Consider the following 21,982-nt stretch of genomic DNA (forward strand, 5'->3'; position numbering starts at 1 on the left):
TATCGGAGAAAGCAGCGCCCCATTCAGCCGATTTAGCGTTGAAGTCTCCGGCTACGATGACTTCGCCGTCAAACTTAGTGACCGCATCTTCTACATTTGCCAGTTTCTGTCGGAACACACTAATCCCTTCGTTAGGTGAGAGATAGACGCTCATGAAGTAGGTTGTGGGGATGGGGGTTTGAATCCAGACAAAACCTGCTCCACTTCCGCTTTTGTTGACGGTAACGTTCTTTGTGTTCACAATCCAAATTGCTGCCGTGCCAGTTTCGTCTGCGAACCATGTTTTACCTTCGATGTTTAGATATTGCTCGCAGATAAAGCAGACGTCGGTTTTATCTTCGAAGACACGCTGGCGCAGCAGGTTTTGCGCCAAGGCGCACCTATTCAGGTTGCCTTGTAGTATGCGTGTCATTTCTGCCCTCTCGTGGCTTCTGCAAGTGCTGTGCGGAATGCCTTGCAAGCTCCAGTGCCAGAAATATGGCATAGACCATCCTGGGCATCTTTGTCCGGAGCACAAAGGAAGCATTTTGGTTTCTCCGTGCAGTTTACGGCCTTGTAGTTCTCTCCGCCACATTTGTAGCAGCACCTGCTTTTGTCTGGTCCCGCACACTGACGTGTTTGGTGTCCAAAACCAAGACATTTAAAACAGCGTGTTACTTTTGTAACTGGGCGTATACGACAGTTCACCCAACCGATCATTATACGGGCCTTGTCAAGGGCCTTAATCGCACTGGCCTCTTCTACTTCGCAGAAGGCTGCCCGATTACCTCGTAGTGTGGGTTTTATCAAATTCATCCGTTTGACCTCCAGGCTGTTAGTGAATTCACGTTTGAGTGCTTCACGGATTTCGCTCTCGGTAGAGATTTCATCCCAATCGAGGATCTCGAACGTTGTTGTTGGTGTTAGCGTCTTGACCGTGCCGATGTTTGCAGTGGATGACTTTACTGCATCGGTGAAAGCCTTGCTGTCTTCGGTCTTTCGAGCCATTTCAAGGAGAACGCCTCCATGTTTCGTCTTTTTAATAGACTTTATGTCTACGCCCATCTTGACAGGGCTTACCTTGGCCTTGATTTCTTTGAGGAGATCGGCGTATGTTCTATACGTGACTGAATAAAGTAGTCAGTACTTGTCTCGGATAGCTTAACTGGTAGAGCCCTTGGCGCGTAACCGAGAGATCTGGGTTCGATTCCCAGTCTGGGCTGTCTGATTATTTTTTCAATTACGAAAAATTCCCACTGAGTAGGTCCCCCCCTTTCCCCTATCCGTTCTTTCCCAACTCCCTTAAAATTTGCTTTAATATGGCAAATTTTAACTTTAATATAGCCATAATTTATAGCTAAATTTGTCATTAAAGACAAATTTGGGAACTGGGGAAATAAAGGATAAAGGGGGGAGGAGGGACCTTACTACTCAGAAAAAATAATTCAGACAGCCCAGACCGGGACTCGAACCCGGATCATTTGGTTACGCGCCAAAGGCTCTACCAGTTAAGCTATCCGAGACATTGTCCGTAACTACCATTCCGTCACCTAATAAGACCTACCGAGTAATAAACACCACCGTCCATCTTACGGTAAAGAGCCATAATTTGAATCGGCCCTTCAGCTGGTTGAACAAGCAAAGCTTCAGTTCTTATCTTCTTCCTCCTCGGTTTCTTGGAGCCCCCATTGCTTGGCTGGTTTTGGGCTGTAGCAGATTGAGCTGCTGGCTCCTGTTCTTCCTTTTTCTTGTTTTGCCGAGTCACTTTGGTCCAGGAATCATCCCGGGCTGTCTTTTTCTGTGCTGGCTTGTCAATTTCTGAGGAAGGGCTGGGCGTGGACAATGGCTTCTTCTTGTTGTTGCCCTTTTCTTGCTGTGGTAATTTCTTAGGAGTGACCAGAAGTGGCTGTGATTTTTTGCTTAGACTCGGAGATGTTTGAGTCGTTGACGCCGACGTGGTTGGTGATTTGTTGGCCAGCCTATATGCCGTACTAATAGACGTAACCAATTTTCTGATGTCATGATGGAGATTCTTCTTGTCTTTTATGAAGTCGGCTAACTCTTCAATCTTACTGCCGAGCCTCTCCATTGGTGACTGTTGGCCGGTGACGGTCGGTACAGAGTTAATTCTTCCTCGGTAGGTTTGATTAGTGACAGGAGCAAAAGGTCTTCCACTTTTTGAAGGAACGTTGCTCAGCTATCCGTTCTCCTCCATCTGGGCTGTTTTCGTACTCCCTGTAGCATTTCCAGACAGCAGAGCCATGGGGTCCACCCCGCTGTCGTAACGGTCGCTTGATAACGACGAGTTCAGGCCCGTTTGCATGCCTTCTCTCGCCGGCACTGAGGTATCCAACCCCTGTACTGTAGACAATGTTTGAAAGTTCTGTGACATTTCCATATTGTTGTTGGTGTTGTTCATTTAGCACTACCCGGAGAGCACGTGTAGGGTGTAAAAGCAGAATCTACGGACGCGAACAATTCTACCCTCCGTGTGTGTATGTGTGTGTGTGTGTTTTTTTTTTTTTTTTTTTTTTTTTTTATAGAGGAGGTAAAATACATTTACGTATGCCAGGACTTGGTGTTGGTCCCAGGACTAGGTAAAGGAGTTGGTGCCTGGGTATGTTGGACTCAGAAGTCAATATTATTTTGCAACAATACCGACTAAACGTCCTCCTCTCTCCTTTCCCCATAGATGTTACAGGAAAGACTGGATCGGGACCGCGTTAGCATTACTTTGATCCAGTCCATGTTGTGTCTCACGACACCTACTTCTTGTTACTACTGGTTTCTAATCCCTTTCTGCGATTTTTTCGTTTAAAAGGCGCTGCGCGTAGGCTGCGACAGCTGACCAGTTTTCTTCTTTTTTGATCATGCAGGTTACCAAGCTCTCAGGGGAGAGCGTTGTGCCTATTGTTTGTTCGGTGCTGATTCTGACGTCCTTCCACCGATCACACTCGAAAAACGTGTGCTCGGCGTTGTCAATTTTGTCTGAGCAGTATTTGCACGTTCGTGTGCTGTGCAAACCCATCTTGAAAAGATAGGCATTGAACTGCCCATGTCCCGTCAATAGCTGGGTGTGTGTGTGTGTGTGTGTGTGTATGTGTGTGTGTGTGTGTGTGTGTATGACTATGTGTGACTATACAGGGTGTCCCAAAAGTCACGGACGCCATTGTAGCATCTGATGAAAATAATAATTCTGAAACGAAAAATCCTTAGCCATTTTTCAATTAACCGCATAGATAATTAATTATTAATTAAAAATAACGTCTCTTTAGTTGTTAGAGAGAGAGCGTCAGTGTCCAGTAAAATATGCGCCAAACAAAGACACAACTAACTGTATGACTAACTAGTTTCTATAGCTAACGTAGTCACACGTATTTACTTACACATTCACACGTGCAAGCGTCTTCGTTGGAACGCACTTGACTTGATACTAGTGCTCTCTCTCTAACGCATAAAAGGACGTTATTTTAATTAATAATTAATTATCTATGCGTCTGATTAAAAAATAGCTAAGGACTTTTCGTCTCAGAATCATTTTGTTTATCAGATGCTACAATGGCGTCCGTTACTTCTGGGACACTGTATGTGACTATATGTGACTGTGTGTGACTATGTGACTCGCTTATAACTTTTGAACGACTAAACCGATCGGAATCTACTAAACAGCGTTCTAAAGAGATCCCTCAAACTTAGATTCCCTGTGAATTTGAACTGATTCGGACCGATAGATTTTGAAAAATCTCAAAAAAAAAATACGGAAAAAATTTTTTTCTGAAAGTAGTTTTTTTGAAATAACTTTCAAACGGCTTTATCGATCAACTTCTAAAACTAATCCGCCCTTAAGCTTAAAAAACCACGCTGATCGTCACTAATCCGGTCAAAATCGGTTGATTCGTTCGAGAGATATCGTGAACGAAAGAAAACCGAAAAAAGTGTTTTTTTGACATAACTTTGTCATTTCTTCTCGGATCGTTTTTGATAATATAAAATAATTTTTAGAGCTCAAAAAATCGCGTTTATTGCTGCCAAGAACGTAGAAATCGGTTGATTGGTTCGAGAGATATCCTTGATAAAATATTTGGAAACAAGTGTTTTTTTAACATAACTCCGACATTTTTTGGAATAACTTTTAAACGGCTGCATTGATCGATTTCAAGAACTAATCAGCTATTAGCATGAAAAAATTACTTCGATTGCTGTCCAGCCGGTCAAAATTGGTCAATTCGTTCAAGAGATATCATGAACGAAAGAAAACCGAAAAAAGTGTTTTTTTTTTTAATTACTCCAAATTTCTTAGTTTTATCAATTCAAACTTGACGATTCTTCATGAAACTAAAAAAATTGCGTCAAATGCTGCCAACTGCGTGGAAACCGGTTGATTCATTCAAAACAGTGCGGTTTGAAAATTAAAAAAATATTGTTCTATCAAAATTCTATCAGACTTTTAAAATAATACATAAATTATATCTTTGAGCTCGGAGAGCTCAAAAACATCATTAGTGCAGTTTTATGCACCTAGGTATGGAATTAGCGGGAAGTTGCACGGATGGCCTTCAGGGTCTACCGTTTTTCTAATTTTTTTGAAATTAAAAGTTACCAATTTTTTAAACTGCAAAAAAATAATTCAATTAAATTATTTGTTCATATCTGAAACTTGACTAATTGGTTGGTTTATGCCTAAAAAATATAAAAATATATAAGCCAGAAGTTTTCAGTTTATATTGTAACGTTGCAGATATTTTTGAGTGAAAAATTTCGAAATTGATCCCGCCAGATAAAACTTAATATTTTATCCGCGCGGTGGCGGCATATTTAGATCTGTATATAGTAACCTTGTAGTATAAAGTTGGATGGATGAAGAAACTGAATTTGCTGACCCCCTTTGTATGGAAGACATTGAAGTAGAGGAAAAACAGAAAGATTAAAAGATGGATCAATCAAAAGTCATTTTGTTTTTTTCAAAAAAAAATGGAAAACGGTTGACCCTAAAGGCCATCCCTAAAGGCACACACTGGTGGTAATCGACGTGGTTTTTTAAACTTGAGCCGAATAGTTTTTGAAAGTGATCGATGGAGCCATTTTAAAGTTATTCTGAGAAAACGATTTTCTGAAAATTTTATTTTTGAGATCTCTCCAAGTCTAGCGAACCGAATCGATTCAAATTTTTACGAAATTCAATGACAATGATACTCTTTGGATCGCCACCCGGGAAAAAATGAATTTGCCTAATCATATATATTTATATATAATCACTTATACAGTGAAACCTGTATAAGTGAGACTTGAAGGGACTAAGATTTTTTTCTCACCTATAGAGGTTTCTCACTCACACAGAGAGAGAAACTCAGATAGACAAGGTCAGAGAATAATAAATAGAAATAAAGAATATTCATTACTATACTGTATAATGAAATACAGTAATTCACTTATAAAATTCGGGCATTTTAGTTTGCTTTAAGTTACAATCAGCAGTCAGCAATTTTTCAATAGCAAATAATTTGTCAAAAATAGTTTTATCATCAATATTAGAAAATTGAAAATATTTATGCAATGTCCACAATGCTTTTTCCGCGTCAGATTTGTATATTTTCTCAACTGTTGCTTGTTCTTCTTCTTCTTCCTCTCCTGTTTCTATACATGAGATAATTAGACCTGAAAATTGGCCAGATCTAATCATATATGATTAGATATAATTATATAGAATTATATATAATTATTTCTATAAAAAAAATAATTCAGCGTGACCTTAAAATATCGAGATCTGATGAAAACTCGATTATTGCTAAACGGGGTAAAACCAATAGCTTCCCGATTTTCTTAGCAGGAAGTTAAAAATCGTTTCTATAGAATTTTCAAATTACAAAATTCCTATTTCAGCAATATTATCAAAAACAATTATTTGTAATTTTCTTGTTGACTATAAAATAAATAATAAACATCTTTACTAAGTACCAATCGTTTTATTGGTAGTAAAAATCTAAAATAAACCGGAATTTGTACTATAATTTGTTTATAAGATAATCCATAAGTCAATAACAAGTTTTATTTATTAATCTGAGAATTTAATATGAAATTTTCTATTAGTCTTGATTTTGTTTACAGTCTAAGGGAATCATGATAAGACATTTTTGACACAATAATCATTTTGCAAATTAAGCTGTTGATTTTTTAATCGAGTAACCAATATGGATTAAATTATTATCTCTTATTAATTTTATAATGCAATTTATATTTCTTTATATACTTAAAAAAAAAAAATTGCGAAAATGGTCGACCCAAAAAGCCATCCTTGCAACTTCCCGCTCATTCTATACTTAAGCGCTCAAAATTGCCATTACTACGTTTGTGAGTTCTTCGAGCTCAAAAATATTATTTATGTTTTATTTTGAGCTCTCCGAACTCGGAGAGATTTCTTTTCTATGCTTTTAAGCTCTTCGAGCTCAAAAGTCTGATAGAAGCTTAATGAAACACTATTTTTTTCTTTCCGCTAAGAAAATCGAAGATTTTCAAAAATCGGGAAGTTATTGTTTTCACCCCGTTTCGCAAAAATTGAGTTTTCATCAGATCTCGTGGTTTGAAGGTCACAGGAAGCTTCCCTGACGATCTCCGCGAGGTTGTCACTATGTCTGCATGTGTGTGTGTGTGTGTATATATGTGTGTGTGTGTGCGTGTAAGTATGTGAATCGCTTATAACTTTTCAACGATTGAACCGATCGGAATCTACCAAACGGCGTTCTAAAGAGTTCCCTCAAACTTAGATTTCTTATGAATTTGAATAGATTCGGACCGATAGATTTTAAGAAATTTTGAAAAATCTCAAAAAAAATCGGAAAAAATTTTTTTTCGAAAGTGGTTTTTTTGGAATAACTTTTAAACGGCTTCATCGATCAACTCCAAAAACTAATCCGCTCTTGAGCTTAAAAAACCACTTCAGTCACCGCTAATCCGGTCAAAATCGGTTGATTCGTTCGAGAGATAGCGTGAACGAAAGAAAACCGAAAAAAGTGTTTTTTTTTCACATAACTTTATTTCTTTTCGGATCGTTTCTCGTGAAATAGAATAATTTTTAGAGCTAAAAAAATCGTGTCGATCGCCGCCAAGAACGTAAAATCGGTTGATTGGTTCGAGAGATATCCTCGACGAAATATTTGGAAACAATCATTTTTTCAACATAACTCCGACATTTTTTGGAATAACTTTCAAACGGCTCTACCGATCAATTCCAACAACTAATCAGCTCTTAACATAAAAAAACCAAATCGATCGCCGCCGGTCTGGTCAAAATCGGTTCATTCGTTTGTGAGTTATCGTTGACGCAAGAAAACCGAAAAAAGTGTTTTTTCAGAATTACTCCGACAATCCTGGTTCGATCAAACTGAACTTACAGAATCTTCATGGAGCTTAAATAATTGCGTCGAATGCTGCCAACCGCGTAAAAATCAATTCATTTATTCAAAAGTTACTACAGTTTGAAAATTTGAAAAATTGTGTTTTATCAAACTGCTATCACACTTTTGAGCTCGAAGAGCTCAAAAGCATAGAAAAGCTATCCCTTTAAGCTCAGAGAGCTCAAAATAACACATAAATTGTATTTTTGAGTTCAGAGAGCTCAAAAACATCATTAGTGCAATTTTAAGCACTTAGGTATGAAATTAGCGGGAACATGCACAGATGGCCTTCAGGGTCTACCGTTTTTTTAATTTTTAAAATGCACTAACTTTTGAATGAATGAGCCGATTTTTACGTGGTTAGCAGTGTTCGACGCAGTTTTTTAAGCCTCACAAATAATCTTCAAGTTGAATTTGATCGAACTAGGAACTTTGGAGTAATTACGAATAAATACTTTTTTCGGTTTTTTTTTCGTCAACTATAACTCACGAAGAGAAGAATATATGGCGAGGCTTTCGTCTACTTCCGAAGAGGTGGTTTCCTGGGCTCCAAAAAGCTATACACGCACGTATATTTGTCCTACACTCACCATAAAGAAAACACAGCCAAGATCGTGGACAGGGAAAAACCGCTGCTCTCTTGTGTTTATACACATTCATTGAACAGCTGCAAGAGTTGCGTACTATTGTAAGTATGCGCAACTTTCATCGACTCCTCTGGCAATTCATTCCTTGTGGGCACATCGAGATGTACCCATAGAATATGAGCAGTATCCAGCGGGGACCACGGGGAGGCGGAGTCGATAGAAGACCATGTTGTTTGTGTAATGTGTTGTGTATAAAATATGATTCTACGTGTAAGTGTTTGCGTGTGTGGGGTGCCCGGGCACTTGTGTTGATAACTCACGAACGAGTCAACCGATTTTGACCGGCTTGGTGGCGATCGACGTGGTTTTTTAATGTTAAAAGCTCAATAGTTTTGGAATCGACCAGTAAAGCCGTTTAAAAGTTATTTCAAAAAAACCACATTTGAAAAAATTTTTTTTCGTAGTTTTTTTGAGATTTCTCAAAATCTACCCGTTCGAATCGATCCAAAATATATTTAAAATCTAAGTTCAGTCGAACCCTTTCGAATGGCACTAATCGCGATAAAATCGGTCAAACCGTTCAAAAGTTATGAGAAGTTTACATACATCTACACATACACACACTCACACACACACACACGCACAAACACACACACATACTGACGTGCAGACACCATTGCGGGGATAGCCGGGAAAGCTTCCTGAGAACTTGAAATGTCGAGATCTAGTGAAAACTCAATTTTTGCAAAACGCGGTAAAACCAACGACTTCCCGATTTTTGAAAATCTCCGATTTTCTTAGCGGGAAGTTAAAAACCCAGCATCCAAAATGTCTGCAAATCTTCATTTATAGTAATCAACCATCATAACGGTGACATAGAAAAAACTATATGGATTAGCATATCATTTAATTCAGTATTTTTTTTTGCGATTAAGAAATTCTGAATAATAAAAAAAAAAAATTCCAATGTCTGCAACTTGTATGAGTGACTTCAAATTTATTTGAAGTTTACGTATTACAATTTGGCAGACATGAACACTAGGGTGTGTCATTTTTAGGCGATATTTTTTTTTTTACTGCTATACCAGAAAATCTGGTAGTATATAGAAATGTTATGTCCGAATTAATTATAATTAAATAATTATTGGTAGAGTGGGCCTTGAGGAGGCTCGGACACGCTTTTAGATAGATTTTCTCTTGTAGATAAACTACAAGAGTTTTATTTTTAATGTGGATTTCGAACGCCTCCCGGTATCCAGGAGTTCCAAACGGCGAATTTAAAGAGAAGTCGATTACAGGAACTGAACTTACCTTCGTCCCTTATGAATTCTATTGTTGATTTAAATTTGAGTTGTCGATCGGTAGATCCTAGATTGGTTTCTCTTCCTTCTCTCGTGGTTGAGATCGATGTAATGAAAGAGGTTCAGGAACTAATCTTAGAAATGATGGGTTCCACGATATTCGGAGTTTTACTGTTTATTCAAAATTTTAGCCCTACGGGCGAGACGCACTCAATTCACAATATTTCACTTAATAACTATTTACTTATAACTATATTTAGTGATTTAGAATGTTTAATTATGAGTTCGTGAACAGAGTAACGACTCCGGCGAATACTTAGATCCACCCTTAATTAAATAACAGATCGAAAAGTTGGAATTTAAAGAAAGGTATCACTATGGACAACGGGGCCCTCGATCCTGCTCGAAGAGCACACTGGCGCGATTCGTAGACGATATAATTTAAAGAATCAAATAGGACAATAGTGAATTTAGAAGTTTGTATAAGCGACCTAGTGCTTTATACTGCCTCGTACGTAACGCGGTACGGGGACACACACGGGTTCTACGAGGATACCTTCCCTCGTATTCTTTGATAAAAGATTGAACGCGCGTGCCGCGGTGCTTAGGGTTTTTAATCACTCGGGTCGCGACTTTTGGGAGGGAATTGAATTTTGTTATTGGTCTAAAATTGCAAGTTTGACAGAACGTGGGCATGGTGTGCTCAAGGCGTGATCGAGGTGTTGTCCGATTGTCCTTCAAAGTGCAAGCGCTGCACTTTTCGTCATGAGGCAGAGACCCCGAGTGTTATATGAGGTGACGCCGGATATAACAGAAAATAAAAAATTATGCCTCTGAGCTAAAGGTTTTAAGTCCAATAGCGGCTTAGCTCATCAAAAAATTCGATTTCCCATTTAAATAACACAGGAAAATTTTTTTTTTGTTTCAAGTAGACTTTTCGTTATTAAAAAAATTTTTTTTTTGAAAAACCTTTTTATGGTTTTTGTAGAAAATTAAATTCTCTACAAAAATATCTCTTTGGACGAAGACTGTAGAACTACTATTTTCGAAGTTATAGCCCGTTAAACGGTAACATTAAAAAAAATACACATTTAATTCCATTTAATTTTCAATTTATTACTCTTAATAATTTGATTTATTATTCTTGAATAATTTAATTTTATTGTACATTTTTGAGCATTAAAATTTTTAATTAAAGTATTGACTCGTTTCAAGATAATAATCTAAGTCAAATTATTATTAATTAATCGTTATAATTACAAAAAATTTCATTTTTTCATTTATCTAAAAATGGTAACATTAACGTCTGCTTGTTAGCATTTGGAAATATTTTCCTGTGCATAGCTGCAAATTGCAATAAGTACTGTTTCTGCTCTTCATCAGCAGTTAAGCTTTTATTGTAGGCTTCCATTAATTGGACCGCCCGTTCCGCAGTATCATTAACAACGTGTAAATATTTTAAAATTTTTAGGCACGTATTGTAACTTTTGTCAGATATCCACTGATCAGGATGTAAATTTAAAAAATCAGTTGGGAGTTCCAACCTTTTAAAAATAATCATCGACTCTTCTGATGCAAAGTCATACAATTCTTTGTTTAGTAAGGAATTAATGTTAACATTTTTTACATTAAATCGTTTAAAGTTTTTGATTTGACTTTTTTTTTTTCTGAACCGATTCAATTAATTTTAATTTGATTTCTGCGCTAACATTGTCTCAACTAATTACAAACAAATAAGTTGTTCAGATAAATACCACAAGTGATTGCTGAATTTTTTTGACGCTACTTCTAAAAAATTTTTATTTATTTTTTTATAATTCAGTTAATCTTTCATAAATTCTAAATCCTGTCGAGGAGCTTGGATTGCTGAAGGCGCACAATACCATGCTTTTATGTATACTAATACGATGAAAATACAAATGTGGCGGAGTCCCGAAGCCTCTATCCGGCTAAGTGAAAATTGTTCTTGAAACAGATAAATTTTTAAGGAATATATTGCTTTAAATTTGCGCGAAAATATGATTTCAATCCATAAGTGTTATTATTTCACAATAGTAATAACTATTTAATAATAATTTGACTTAGATTATTATATTGAAACGAGTCAATACTTTAATTAAAAATTTTAATGCTCAAAAATGTACAATAAAATTAAATTATTCATGTAAGAGTAATAAATTGAAAATTAAATGGAATTTAATTTGTATTTTTTTAAATGTTACCGTTTAACGGGCTATAACTTCGAAAATAGTGATTCTACAGTCTTCGTCCAAAGAGATATTTTTGTAGAGAATTTAATTTCCTACAAAAACTATAAAAAGGTTTTTCAAAAAAAAATTTTTTTAATCACGAAAAGTCTACTTGAAACAAAAAAAAAATTTTCCTGTGTTATTTAAATGGGAAATCGAATTTTTTGATGAGCTAAGCCGCTATTGGAATTAAAACCTTTAGCTCAGAGGCATAATTTTTTATTTTCTATACACTACCAGATTTTCTGGTATAGCAGTAAAAAAAAAATATCGCCTAAAAATTACACACTCTAATATATATATATATATATATATATATATATATATATATATATATATATATATATATATATATATATATGTATATATATATATATATATATATATACTAGCTGACCCGGCAAACGTTGTTTTGCCATGTGAATAATTTCTAGAGAATTTCTAGTGTCGAAAAAAAATTACTAACTTATTGGATGTGTATTAGGATGTGGAATATGAGTGAAAAAGGCCTGGAGCGCTGTGAACGATGAGGGAATGTTGTTTAAAAATAACAAAACACCAAACATTAATTGTTTTAATTTATTAAAAGTAATAATTATTTATATAATTAATTAATTACATATTAATCTCTTAATGCTGCAGCGTGAAAAATATTTTCTGTTAGCCCGTCTTTAGCTAATACAAACAAACTTGATGGTTTACCCACTCGAGAGCATGCAACGTATAATTGTCCGTGTGAAAAACATGGTGTGCTCAAATCTAAGCTACAAACAGACATTGTTTGGCCTTGGGATTTATTAATAGTCATTGCAAATGCCAATCTAATCGGAAATTGAATTGGCACATCTTTGGGTATAACAGGTATTCGTGGTATCAATATATTTTAACCTCGAAACTTGCCATTTAAAATGGTGCCTTCTATAACGTTTTTCATTAATTTTTTAATGACTATTCGCGTACCGTTGCATAGTCGTGGCGGGTTCAAATTACGAAGCAAAATAATTGGAGATCCAACCTTCAATTGTAAGTTATGTGGTGGCATGCCCGGCAAATCTAGTGAGTTCAAAAACTCTGTTGGAAAATTTACAGCTCAGTGTCATCGCAAACTGTATCAATAGATTTATATGATACCAAGTCCCCTGGCAATAACTGTTGTATCTTCAGATTTAAAATGTCAACGTCCTCATTTTTCGCAGCTAACATTGCTCTTTCTGCAAGCCACTCGAGATTTATGTAATTCGTGTGTACATCGGGAAATATTTGTTCAATGAGAGCATCTTGCGAATCAATGATTGTGCAGAAATCATTCGCTAATTTTATGTATCCAGTTTCAGCTATAGTGACTTTTCCATCGCCGATATCTAAGAGTTGTTTTGAGAATGTTTCAGCGGATGGATCTTGAAGCATTTGAACGCGCATATTTACTTTCAGCTGTACTATTTCAACATTACGCCACAATGTCGATGATTTTAAGCAGGCGTTGATTTCATCAGCGTATTTTGAACGTGGAATGACGGGAAGTGTTTGTCTGAAGTCACCTGAAAGGACTAACAGAGTGCCACCAAATAGTTTGTCGTTGTTTATAATATCTTTCAATGTCCTGTTCAACGCCTCAAGCGAATGTTTGTGTGCCATAGTACATTCATCCCAGATGATAATTTTACACTGTTTCAGCACTGTGGCTATGGACGATTGTTTTTTTATGTTGCACACTGCGTGTGGGTTATTTTAAATATTTAGTGGTAGCTTAAATACTGAATGAGCTGTTCTACCTCCATCCAATAAAGTTGCCGCAATGCCCAATGATGCAACGGCCAATGCGATGCCATTATTGGATCGTATTTTGGCGAGAATTAGCGAAATAAGTAATGTCTTGCCAGTTCCACCTGGTGCATCTAAAAAGAAGAACCCACGTTGTCCTGCTGAAACTGCGAGCATAATGCGGTCGTAAATGGTTCTTTGTTCCTCATTCATTAGTGGGACATTGCGAGTAACAATCGCCGCCATTTCTACAGTGTTGTACTGCATTGCACGATTCCTTTCAGTGTTCATTAAATCAGTTGCACCTCAATTTGGCGAATTCATACCGAAATGACTGAGTGGTAAGTTGGCAATGATAATGCAAAGATCCTCAATAGCAATCAATGCTTCATTGTACATATCGTCGCTGAATGTTATCGCTAGATCGTTACACCGTGTATGATGTTGATGCAATATATCATCAATCATTGAATCTTTGTGATTATCCCACAATATCTCTGCTCGGGCTGGAAAACATGTAGTCAACACTATAGCGAATAGTAGACGAATTTGTATTGCTGTACAGTTCAATGCTGCTTCAACAAGCATACATTTCCACTGATTGTCATCTTCTAGCAAGCCGAATGCAAGGCATGCATCTTTATACGTTGTATACTGTTGCCCATTCACTTTACGTATATCTTGAAATGACAATGGGCCAGTAACATTAACCAACAATAGTCGAAGATAAAAGCACTCAGTCTGTCTTGGATTCACTGTAAATACTCGCCCCAAGGCGTTTGATTTGAATAAATTGGGGCATGCATCAGCTGGTGAGCCTTGCTTGCAGGGTATCCATTGTCTTGTTTGAGCCCATGTGAAATAGCTTGGTACTTGAGAATAGAGTAAAGTACGCGCAAAGGCACCAAAATCATCCGCACGATTACACAATTCAAAAAATTCAGTGAGTGTAGTTTTTATTGGATTTATAGCACGATCAATCGCTGTCTCGTTCGTGAAATATACACGCTGACCATTTTCAAGATGAACGGCTAACTGAACAACTGCTGGATCCCGTTCATGAATTGGAAAACCAAAGATACGCCAAACAGCTTCATTGGAGCTGATGTACCGACCTATTTGGTAGAGGGTTATTTCATCGTTTTTATTTACTGGAGGAGCATTCACATTGGTATTTTCCACTCTAAACACCGCCATGTCACTGCCTTTATGGACATACTTGCAAATGTATTTGATGATCTTCCCAGAACTGCAGAACTCAACATTAATATGAGCATTGTATGTTTTGCTCAGCAGGGGCTAATATGGCACGACCCAACGATTGTCAATATCAATGTCTGTGTTGCTGATGTTTTTAATAAATGATTGTCCGCCATTATCTGGATTCCTTCGACGATATATTGGATATCCGTCGACATTTGTGATTGTATCGTAAGTGAAATTTTTAGGGAAATTTTTTTTACATTTTCCATCTGACATGCAAGAGGATGAACGATTAAAAGTACCGCATGGGCCATGAATCATGTTTGCTGTAATGTAACATTATCAAACAGCAATTGATCAGTAGACGGATCGGGAATTTCTGCAGAAATTATATTATCTATTTCTTCAGGACAGATTTTGTCGATTAACCAAACCAAAATGTGGGCATGAGGTAATCCTCGCTTTTGCCACTCAATCGAATACAGCCAGCAACGTGTGGGACCGAATACATGTGATTTAGTAATAAAATTTATTAATGACTTCAGCTTTTGTCTAAACACACGTGCTGTAATGCCATGACGATGTATTGCATTTTGGCCAGGCAACAGCAAAGATGTAATCTCGGGCCATTTTGGATTACATGTGAACGTGATAAATAAACACGGTCGCCCATATTCGCGCACGAAAGTCAGAGCATCATGTATATACTCTTGCATATGACGTGGACTGCCTACGTACGATGATGATAGAATGACAGAGTTACCAATTTCGGCGGCCTCGGCGTTGTTGACAATAGCGTCTCGCAAGTGAATGTACTCTTCCACACGTAGCTTGAGTTGATTATATCGTAAGTATCGTAGTCGTTCGCTTCTATCTTCGCGTACATGTCGACCATGAATTGTTGACAAAGCTCTCGAAATCGTAGAATGACGTTATCCAGCCCGCGTCTAATCATCAATCTATACGCATAATAATCCTTCGAGCTAACGTTCTTGTTTGTTTCGGCTCCTGTAATAATATATTCATAAATATTAATTTAAGTTAATTGCGTTTAATAATTTAATTGTTTTGTTCAAAGTGTAATAATCAAATTTATAATAAATGAATTACCTGATACGGGATCTCGTTGTTTAATATTTATGCTATATCCGTCTTGTCCCTTCCAGAAGATTAGCGGATATTGGAGAGCGTCATATGAACGGTGTGTATCAGCAATGCACTGAAGATTATTATTTCTCCTACAAATCACAATTTCTCGTGCACCTGTACGATCGCCAACCATGATTCCAGCAACGTCGTCAGCAACAGGTGCATTGAATCTACGAATGTGTTCTCCAGCTGGTGTTTTATCAGGATTAATAACAATAGCGTGATTATCGCTTTCTAATTTGTGCATGTGGGATTTGAATATTTTTAACAATTCATTATGCTCATTCAATAGAGCATCCAGCTCGCTGACGATGCGTCTAGCAAAGAATGAATCAAGGTTATTGTAGCCACAACGTGCATCCACCCGATTGGCTAGTGCGCTTCCGGAGTCCTCGCCGCCCATAAAGTAGATTTGTAAAAATTTATGTGGTTCGTTTGGCATTGGCAGCAATGAGCCTATTTTATGATAAACTTGGCCTCTGATTTTAAATGTAGAATTGTATTGTTGACTATTTGCATTAGTATTTTGAACTATTTCTGTTGCTCCGAACGATGTCATTTGAAATCATGAGTTGAATGTTCGAATGAACTTTAGGAACACGTTAGAATCTGGATCTGTGCCGATAAGCAAACCGTTTAATGGTTCCGGTGGTGTTTCAATTACAGGTAGTTGTACCTTCCCTGACGCGCAACACATCCCAGCTGGTTCATTTTTGAATTTCAAAGCATAACAATACGGGCATTCTTTGTCCATAGCACCAATTACTACTTTTCAATGAGCATAATATTCAATATCGGGCTCATACTGGAATGCTAGACGCAGAAATGATGTAGCTACAAATGCTCGATGTGCCTGTTGGCGTTGTTGGTCATTCGCTCTACGTCTATTGACAATAAAACGGTGTGATTGTCGTTGTTCTAATCTCATGACTTCATCGCGTTCAGCTCACACGCGCTCCAGTATTTTCTTCCTGAATTTGTTCTTCGGTTCTTTGGGCTCTTCTATTTTGAATGCTTCTAGATTTATTTGTATCACGGCTCAAATTGGCTCCTTTGCGTTTTGTTGGCATTGTTCACTGTACAATATAAAACACACATGAATAGAACTGATTGAATTATTTAATTATTATATTAATCATTTATTTTATCTTTGATTACATTAAATATACATGTAAAAGTTAGATAGTTTCACGAAAGCGAAAAATTTTATGTTTCTTAATTATATCGAAAATACATATTGTTAGAAATAGTGAAAAAAAAAATTCTGTCGAAGTTAGAGCTCTTATAAGTAAACACAAAAAAAAATTTCCCAATTGTAATAAAAATCTAACTTTCACCGAATTCGTTTTTCACCATTCCCAACAATATTTTCGTTATTAATAAGAAAGAATAATTTTTGATTTTATAATAAGCGTAAAAAATAATTTATACTTACAACTCAATAGCCGTTGTTTGCGGGAACTCGTGACACGTGTTGAGTATTTTAGAGGTTATGTAAGTCACTTAATTAACTGATCGTGCGATTTACACTCAAAATTAATAATTTTATTAGTTATTAATAATTAATCATATTCAATAATATTAGTTATTAATAAATAAATAATAAAGTTACTCGAGAATATATTTGATATGAGAGTTACACTGAGATAGTAAAAATGTTTAACTACTACGCTTGAAGCATAAACACTAATAATAGCCGAAAACTGTAGAGGTAACATCCCTACTCCGTGCTGTTTACAGGATGAGAAGTGACACCGGTAGACACATGGAGGGGATAACTTACCAAGTGATAATAATTGATGCTATCGAGCGGGATAGAAAATGATAAAATTATGAAAATGACTATCACAAAGCAAGGGTTGGTGATAAAAAAGTGCAAATTTAGAGTTGTATGTATTTTTTGATGCCACATAATAACAAAATTAAAAAAAAAAAAATTTAATAAAAAAAATTTTAGGGTGAACACCCCTTATCACTTAGAGGTTAGAAAAATAGATAGTAGCCGATTCTCAGGCTTACTGAATATGCATAAAAAATTTCATGAGAATCGGTCAAGCCGTTTCGGAGGAGTATGGGAACGAACATTGTGACACGAGAATTTTATATATATATCGTTAACCCATAACACCATGTGGTTCATACTAATTAGTAATTATAGCTCTTGCTATAACGACTTCATTTAATCGGAAATTTAATCTTGCTTACAGAATACCGCAACGGATGGCTTATCCGAACTGTTACAAAGTCATTTGCTGTTTATGCTGCAACTGCAACAGAGAAACAGGAATGGATGGCTCACATTACAAAATGTATCGAAGATTTATTACGAAAAAGTAAAAACAATTTTTTATTTTGGTAATATATTTGTAATGATGGTAATAGTAATAGTAGTAGTAATAATAATAATAATAATAATAATAATAATATTCTTTATTGTCTTCAGCTTTTGCTATTCATAATTAATAATAATAATAATAATAATAATAATAATAATAATAATAATAATAATAATAATAATAATAACTTTTTGGGCGAGAAGAGGGAAATCTTCAGAAGACACCGGCCCGATTTTGGTGATCAGGTGTTGGCAGTTTGTGGTGTGGTATTTTTACCTACTAAAACCCGCTTCTCTCTTGTACCTAGTACTGCGGGACCGCGTTTGCATTACTTCGCTGTACCAAGCCCCCATCACGCTGCTTCTGCAGCTACTCCTCCGTCAGCGTATCCTCCTCTTTCTTCTTTGTCAGCAAGACCTCCCTTGCGTACCCAGTCATTTCCGTCCAGTTGTCCTTCGTTGTCAGCATCCAAGGCACGACCGTTTCCGACCGTTAAGGCACTCTTTTCTCATCTTGCCAACGCAGCCGTATTTCAGCTCAGCGTCGACAGTCAAAAAAGGTGTGCTCGGCGGAGTCACCAATTCTCGGACAATACACACAGTAGGGATCCTTTCGGATCCCCATACGATGAAGATAGGCACTAAACTGTCCATGACCAGTGAGGAACTGTGCATGATAGAGGATCATCCAAATTTCCGGTCTGAGGACTGAACCCTGAGCTGTTCCTCCACTCAGCTCCTTCATGACCTTTCTTGCAGTAGTCTCATACATTAAGTAACGATCACTCAAGTAATCATTAATGATACGAATGAGATACTACGATAGACCTAATTACCGGAGCGCTTCCTGTATATCCGACCATCTGGCCGAATTAAATGCATTTTTGACGTCAAACGTCATCATGATGCATACTGGTCGGGAACGATGGTTTACCGACCACGCTTGTTGTGCAAATGAAAGTGCTTCCGAAATGGCATCAATTGTATTGTGACTCCGCCGAAAGCCATGCTAGTTTTCAGCAAGGCCATCTGCATCGTTCACTTCTTTTCACAGTCGATTCCGTATAAGGCCTACGAAAATCTTTCCTGTGACATCCAACATACACAGTGGTCTGTCAGACGAAGGCGTATATGGTGGACCCTTACCTTTGTCTAACAGAACCAACCGTTGCAGTTTTCATCTCTTCGGAAAGACTCCAGTCGAGATGCAAGTGTTATAAGTTTCAAGGAGCAGTTGTTCATGCTTTTTTAAATAGACCTTATAGGCCTCGACGGGGATACCGTCGGGGCCTGGAGCCTTTCTTACCCTCAGGAACTTAACAACTGCCCGCAGCTCAACTGCTGTGAAAAGTGGGCACTCGTCATCGAATATTACACTTTGAGTGCATACACGTTCTCCGCGATCGAGAAACAGAGTTCGGACTATTTCCTCCATCCTATCGGGTTCCATAGGAGCTACTGAACCGCGACCTACAAATTCGCGAATAACGATCCGGTCGCCGTCGCCCCATAGATCGTCATCCACTTCTCTGCAGATTGCCTTCTAGCATCTCCCTTTGCCCACCTTGATCTGCGTGACGAGTCATTTTTTCGCTGCTTTGTACTTGTTATTTTGCTGCCCAGTGTCTCGGTTTCGCGACCTAAGTGCCTGCCTCCGAAGACGCCAACACTCAGCCTTCAGCAACGCAATCTCCGCCTTCCACCAGTAAACCGGCTTCCTATGAGAGCTTGCGGAACGGCGAGGCATAGCAGCGTCGCATCCTGCAACGATCACATCTATCGTTCGACCGACAAGTGCCTTAAGATTTTCGCGCGACTCCGCAAATGAGTCGGGAAGCATGTCAATTCTATCTGAGACTGCATTCTGGAATGCGCTCTCATTCAGAACTGACACTTTTCATTCTGTCTGTTTCATTTGTCGCTCCGGCACAGTAGGAGGGTTCCCCCTCATACTCTTAACCGTTTACGTAATATACTGATGATCACTTGCTGTATAGTCCTCCAAAACAGACCAGTCTGAGATTACTCCCGCTATCCGTTGAGTAGCAAACGTTAGGTTTAAAATTGATCAACGCACACCAGCTTTCCGGAAAGTGGGTGTATTTCCCCTGTTCATCATGACAAGATCGAAACTTACCATCATGTCCAAGAGCTCATTTCCCCGCGTGTCACTATATTTCATTCTTCAATCGATGGACTTTGCGTTCAAGTCACCGCCTATCACTATCTCTTCTTCAAGGTGGCAGAATACTCCCTCGAGTTTGTCAACCCTCTTTCGGAAATCAGCAATAGGCTCGTTAGGGGTGAAATAACACGACACGAAGATAACTGCTAGTATTTTAATCCACACAATGCCGTCCCCCGATCCACTGTCACGCACAGAAAGGCAACTTCGATCCGGGATCCAAATTGCCGCTGTGCCCGCAGGGTCACAGTACGAATTTGGTCCGGACACAGAGTGATACTTCTCCAAAATGAGAGCAATATCGACTCCGTGGTCACGATTTCGAGCATAAAGTAAATCAAAAGCCAGTTTGCATCGCTGTAGATTGGCCTGCAGCACCTTAGCCATTATTCTTATGGGGTGCCTGCCGATACGACGTACACCGCGCAGAACCCGTCATGTGATCCGAGGATTGCCCGTTCCCCACTGCTGCACAAAGGTGGCAGCGTTGAGGCTTGGTACAGGTCCTTGACTGGTGACCTGCTTCACCACACCGCCAGCAGCAGTCGCTTCGGTCCTCCTCTGCCTTGCACGAGCCCGCTAAGTGGCCCAGTCCATGACAGCGGTAGCACCGATCGAGTCGCTCCCAACAACGGATTCGGCAAATCAACCAGCTGACCTTGGTCTCCCAAAGTCTCTAAGGTTGCAGCAAGTCCAGCCTCGATGAAAGCGCGGATGGCTCCCTATTTATTGGGTTTTGTGATAGACACGTAGAGTCCGTCCGCAGCCTTATCGGTGGCTTTTTTCAGGGCCTCCTTAACCTCTTCAACCGTCGTAGCGGTGACCAGCCCGTCTATTACCACCGTTGCAGTAGGGACGAGATAGCGCACTTCTACGCTTTCTCTGGTTACCTCAGTGATCTTTTTACCGAGTCTCGTGTGATCTTTTACAGATCCCTCGAACTCGATAAGAAGACCACCTTTTCTGGCAGTCCTCACGGCCTTAACCAAGCCCAATTCCTCTGGATGAAGTCCCGAGCGCAAAGCCTTCAGAATTTCACCAGAAGATTAGGACTTACCTGGATTAATGCTATGGTCCGTTTCGTTCCTGGTCCTGGTCCCGTAGTCCCTGTCCCGGGTCCTGCCGGCGCTGAACTCACAGCCTGGTCCACTGCTCCTTCCTCCAGTTGTTTCTTCTTCGTCTTTTTCCTCTTATTTTCCACCAGTTACATCGCTTGTCTTTTAGATATGGCTTCAAACTCCTGTTGACGATCCTAGGGGTTGGTGTTCCTCTGGAGGTATCTCAAATCATAGATTAAAGAAGAGAGTCTAGTGCACGTCATATATTCCGGTATAGAACATATAGACTGGACTATTTCTTGGTTTTATACAAAATCGATACTCAATAAATTAGTAATGCTCAGTCATAAACTGCGTGTGCTAGTAGTTAGTCGCAGTATGCTAAAACTCTACTCAGTCAAGTTGATCCATAGACAATTTACCTGAACAAATTTTTTTCTTTTTTATAAGGCTGTGCTCCAAAAAAACGACCTTCTTTTAAATTTTTTCTTTTTCTTTCAGATTTTAACTGAAATTGCTTCTGCTTATAATGCAGTAAATTTGTGGTTTTGTCCCAAATACACTGAAAGCTCATCTGTATAGCTACTCAGTGTATTTATTTATAGACCACTACGTTGTCATGAAGTGACCACTAGCTCTTATAAATACCAGTGACACGTGAACCGCTGGCTGTACACATGATTACTAATTTGTAGTGAATGAGTGATGCTTGCTAGTCTCTTAAAGTGTTGTAACTTAATCTATCAAAAAGTTCTTAAGAACATGTAGTACGGTCTGATGTCGG

At 38.2% G+C, this 21,982-nt stretch overlaps 1 protein-coding gene across 1 annotated transcript in view; it reads left to right on the plus strand.

The window, feature by feature from the left end:
• The window catches only part of LOC123259244 (pleckstrin homology domain-containing family F member 1 homolog), a 132,049-nt gene that overhangs the window by 82,052 nt on the left and 28,015 nt on the right, over nt 1–21,982 (plus strand). The window contains exon 5 of the mRNA XM_044719585.1: nt 17,828–17,953. Within this exon, the coding sequence (XP_044575520.1) occupies nt 17,828–17,953 (126 nt within the window). The remainder of the gene's footprint in view (nt 1–17,827; nt 17,954–21,982) is intronic.

Source organism: Cotesia glomerata, linkage group LG2 (genome assembly GCF_020080835.1).
Source record: "Cotesia glomerata isolate CgM1 linkage group LG2, MPM_Cglom_v2.3, whole genome shotgun sequence".
NCBI classification, from domain to species: Eukaryota; Metazoa; Arthropoda; class Insecta; order Hymenoptera; family Braconidae; genus Cotesia; species Cotesia glomerata.